This window comes from Drosophila suzukii, chromosome Y, assembly GCF_043229965.1.
Source record: "Drosophila suzukii chromosome Y, CBGP_Dsuzu_IsoJpt1.0, whole genome shotgun sequence".
Lineage (NCBI taxonomy): Eukaryota > Metazoa > Arthropoda > Insecta > Diptera > Drosophilidae > Drosophila > Drosophila suzukii.
Window position 1 is genome coordinate 1,200,713 of NC_092085.1, and position 4,928 is coordinate 1,205,640.

The 4,928-nt window shown below is 42.0% G+C and overlaps 1 protein-coding gene across 2 annotated transcripts; it reads left to right on the forward strand.

The window, feature by feature from the left end:
• Window positions 1–385: 385 nt before the first annotated feature.
• LOC139353645 (uncharacterized) lies at window positions 386–1,348 on the forward strand. Of its 2 annotated transcripts, none has more exons than XM_070997989.1 (3): window positions 386–808; window positions 866–1,095; window positions 1,166–1,348. In XM_070997989.1, exons 2-3 carry the CDS (start codon window positions 913–915, stop codon window positions 1,322–1,324), a joined length of 342 nt encoding a protein of 113 aa, XP_070854090.1. In that variant the 5' UTR covers window positions 386–808; window positions 866–912; the 3' UTR covers window positions 1,325–1,348. The 2 variants fall into 2 exon arrangements, with proteins under 2 accessions (XP_070854090.1, XP_070854091.1); XM_070997990.1 differs by having other exon boundaries at window positions 386–759; window positions 882–1,095.
• The last annotated feature ends 3,580 nt before the right edge of the window (window positions 1,349–4,928 follow it).

Below are 4,928 nucleotides of genomic sequence, written 5' to 3' on the forward strand. Positions count from 1 at the left end.
GAGTTTCACTTAACTCGATGACTCCTAACCGTAGCATTTCATCGACTTCTGCGAATAGCAGTTGTTGTTTCGCCGGAGACACGGGAAAGAATCTCTCCTTGACGGGTACAGCTCCTTCAACTAACTGGATCGAGTGTTCTTCTACTTTGGTAAGTCATAATCCTTGACTTTCGTAGGTCAGAAAACGTCCTTTTGCTTCTTCCAGTTGCTCAGTCTGTTCGGGGGATAGGATATGTGCCTCTATCGGTTCTCCTTTGGCCATAAATTCGGATTCCACCTGGTGTAAGGATTCTACACCCACCACCTCTGGTGCCAATTCGAATTTTCTCAGAAATCTATGCCCAGGTACAATTTTTGTTTCAAGGATGGACAAAGGAGTATCGGCAATCGATGTGTTACCCCATTATACGAGATGCTGGGTTGAATCTTCCCCACTACTCGATGCTGTGTACCTCCTGCTGATTTCATTATCGATTGTGATCTCTCTAATTTCAGTCCTAACCTTTCCACTGTTTCTAGGCAACCTTCCCCAAGCAAGCTTACTGATGCCCCGGAATCCAAGAGACCCACGAACTCCAGGTCTTCGATCTTCACCTGTGCGAATGGTCTGTTGTCGCCTTCCACCGCAGCTCTGATGGCCGAACAAATCATCCTTCTTTCTGCCTTCCGCTGCTGACTTCTCCTACGGGCTCTGGCAATTTTTGGCGAAATGTTCCGGTCCGGATCATTTTTCCCAAATATTCGGTTCCTGACCTCTTGGTAATGTGCTTCCCGGACTGCTATCGGTTCACGTTTCGACCATTTAATGGTATGTGCTGGTTTATTTATATTTATCAGAATTTTACTAATTTTATTCTCCTTACAGCTATCCTTATCATTAGGCATGCAATTTGACGAGGCTTTCACTTGTTCATGGCAAACGGATTGGAGCGTGGTTCCTTGTTCTTGCCCAAGCTCCTCACGCCGTTTCCCGTCTGGCATCGAGTACATCTTGGAGTCCTCACACCGGGTAGTCCACACTTGAAACAGAACACCTTTAAAACCTCCGATTCACACGCGTTGAATGGGTGTCCCACGGTTCCACAATTCCAGCATGTCAGTGGCTGTCGTTCCCTGTTGGTCTCCCAGTGTCTAGCTAATGCCTCCACTTTCTCTTGTTCTCCAGGTACACTCTCTTCTCCGACTGATTCCGGACAAAGCTCATCGATCCTCGGACGATCTTTATACCCTCGGTGAGTTTCGAGGTTGCTGGGATGTCGGGTCCACCGAGTCGCCAATATTCTCTCCGCATCGTGGCAATCATGTCGGAGTTGATCCATATTAGTGATGTATATCGGGTATATAATTCTCGAAATCTGATCCCTAATGTTCATTTTTATTACTTTTATCAGGTCAAAGTAGGAAAACGGCATCTCTAGTCGAGATCTGAGCGCTAGCATGGTCTGGATATACACCTCAATGGTTTCTCCCGGCTTCTGCTTCCGTTCTCGCAGCTCATACTCTCGCTCGAAGTTGGATCGGTGACTCTGGAACTGCTGCTGTAGTGCGTACCTCAGGTAAGTCCACTCTTGCATCTCCGTTGACCTCACGTACATCCAGTACCATTCCTTGGCTTGTCCTTCAACTAACACGTGAAATTCTCTTAGGACCTCCTTCCACGGCACCTGATACGACCTTTGGAGATGTTCGAGGCGGAATATAAACTCTGACACGGGCATGCTTCTGGGACTTCCATCAAAACTGAGCCCCCACTTCCGCAGTTGGCCGACTTTAAACGCAGAATCGCCCACTGCCCCGCTTGACCGACGCTGATCCGGCCCTGGATTGAAGTTGTTGTAAGTCCCACCGTTTCCAGGAGGATGCTCTGGCGGCGTCATGTGAGACCCATTCCATCTCCTTGGTTCCTGCTCCGTCGACCAGGCGGTTTGCCGATACCCTTCCGATGCGTGACGATTCATCTCCTGCTTCTCGGACAGAGCCCCAGATGTTGGCGGCGGGAAACCCATGTGGTGACTTACCCCCGGCAGTATGATTGGCGGAGGTTGTTGTAGCATCCTCGGGTGGAATGGTGGCAACTGACTCGGATTTGCCCGCGGCTGCTCGGCAAGGCCATGAGGTGGCGGCATCGGCGTCCCCGAAGAAGGTATTTGGCCCTGTCCAACTTGTTGTCCTTGGGCCTGGCGAACCTGCGTAGATGCCTGCCATGCTGCTTTTTCCTTTACGAAATCCCTGCGCCACTCCGCCATGCAGTCATTGATGTCCTTCATGAACTGCATCATATCCTGCTGCATCTGCTGTTTAAACATTTCGTACTCCGTCGACATTCCCACCTGGTACGTATGTTGAGCCTGAACCAGTGCCGCATTAACCCCTGATTTTATCTCAGATGGCAAAGACTTTGGTATGGCCCCGGTTCCGCCTACCGCTTGAAGACCACTAGCTTCTCCTGGACTTCCGCTTCCCATTCCTTCAGGATTCTGCTCCCTTAGCGACTTCATGCCTTCGGGTGCCGATATGTTCTCCAATTTCTCCTCTTGATTTGCTTGTGAACGAGTTACTGGCGGAGTCATACCTGCTGGTCCCCTATTCCGGATGAACTCCAAACTTCTCCTCAATTTTCTTCCGATTTGAACTCTATTCCTATCACTATTTGGCATATCCTAGTTCCTTTCTCATGTATATTTGTTTTTCTTATCTCTTTCTTCAAATTTTTCTAATCTGTGGGGGATGAGACGTAGCTATTTACATTATCCACTAACTTTTCTCTCCTTTCCTTCAGTTCCTAATCCGTTCGTGTCAATTTTTCACAAGTATTTAAACGATTTTAATAATTTAATTTACTCCTTATCTTTCAGACTCTACTTGAAACTGGCTGGGCACCGATGTCACACTTTATTCACAGCGTTCATGGACCACACCAACTCCAAACATAGACAACCAATTTAGATAAGTTACTACACATTTACTTTACCACAGACAACATATTAAAAAGACAATTGTTTTCTTTTTCTATTTCATATACTGATGAACCTCCTAGCCTGGCTTCGCATGTCCCGCTTTACTCGGTCATGGGTCCACTTCTAATCGGTCTTCTCTCTCTCAGCAAGGATTGTGCTTAGCAGAAAGGACCTTTCGGAATTTCACTCACTGGGGCTACGATGGGTTCGACCTTTTAAGCCCGCCCACGGTCCAAACAGCTGGTTTCCGATGTCGCTTTCTATTGACGCACTCTCTGGTGAGTATTTACTTTCTACGTTATGCTTGAAAATTTTTACTTTTATTGATTCCATTTCATTAATTTCTTATATTTTCATTGGGCGCCATTTGTTGTGTCCTGCTTTTCGCGCAGTGTAGATGCCGGCTAGTCAACGAACATCTCAGGGAGGGGAACAACCAACAATGTTGTCTACGCAACAGACACAACAAAATATACATGAGAGTTCCTCAAGGACTGTCTTGTAATAGCAGTCATGTTTGTAAATTGAATAAAGCAATTTATGGTCTTAAGCAGGGGGCTAGATGTTGGTTTAAAGTGTTTGAAAAGGCTTTAAAAGATATTGGTTTTAAAAAATCCACCTGTAGATAGATGTGTATATATTTTGGATAAAGGGACTATTTTAAAAAATATATATGTTTTGTTATACGTAGATGACTTGGTTATTTGTACAGAAAACATTTTAACAATGAATAAATTTTAATCATATTTAATGAGCAAGTTTCAAATGACAGATTTAATGGAAATTAAGTATTTTATTGGTATTAAAATAGACACAAAAGAAAGTAAAGTGGAATTAAGCCAATCAGCTTATATTAAAAATATTTTATTAAAATTTAAAATGGAGCAATGTAATTCTGTAAATTCACCACTTCCAAGTAAACTGAACTTTGATTTATTAGACTCTGATGAAAGAGACGATTCTCCTTGTCAAAGTTTGATTGGATGCCTTATGTATGTAATGCTATGTACAAGGCCAGATCTCAGTATATCTGTAAATCTTTTGAGTCGGTATAGTCAGAAAAATAATAAAGAGCTTTGGCTATGCTTAAAAAGGGTATTAAGATATCTGAAAGGTACTATTGGTTTTAAGCTAACATTCACTAAAACTGAGAAGAATGACGACTTCTTTGTTGGATATGTAGATTCAGATTGGGGTGGAAGACAATTGGATAGGAGAAGTACAACAGGATATCTTTTCAAGATGTTTAAAGCAAACGTTCAAAACATATAGACATCAAATATCATTTTTCACGTGAACAAGTTGAAAATAAAGTAATAAAACTTGAGTATATTTCTACAGATCATCAACTGGCGGATATATTAACAAAACCACTCCCAGCTCCACGCTTCGCACAACTAAGACAGCGTCTTGGCTTAACCGATTGATGGATGCAGACGACAATTTTTTTTATATACTTACATAAAAGTTGAAGACATAATTTAATTTATCATTTAAAAGAATAATTTTTTGAAACTATGTTATTGAATTTAAAATCTGTTATATTTTCTAGCTATTAAGTTTGGAAACAGAAGATATTCCTAATTACTTTATAATTTTCAAATTTATAAGATTACTTCCTGAAGTTGCCTTTAATTGTTTGTATGTTAATTTTGCATCACATAATTTTGTCATTTTGAATATTCATTTTTCTTTGTATTAATTTTAAGATTGACCTAATTGGGTTTTACTGGGTTTCCCCAATTCAAGCAACAAATGTTGGGTCAATGTGCACTCCCAGAAATATCTTGTCTTGCCAATTCAAATTTCAAATTTTTTATTGAACTTTAAATTTATAAATCATGAGCATCAGACTTTTGAGGAGGTGTGTTGGAATATGACATTACTTCATATCGATAAGAATATCGTATAACCAAAGGAATTCTGCTCACTACTGGTAACACTAATATCGTTTTGGTTCCGATGAGCTGG

Bases quoted from the DNA above. Each gene is read 5' to 3' on its own strand.
- LOC139353645 (XM_070997989.1), top strand. From the start codon at position 913: ATGGCAAACGGATTGGAGCGTGGTTCCTTGTTCTTGCCCAAGCTCCTC. The intron at 1,096-1,165 runs GTCAGTGGCTGT...CTTGTTCTCCAG, and splicing joins CGGTTCCACAATTCCAGCAT to GTACACTCTCTTCTCCGACT.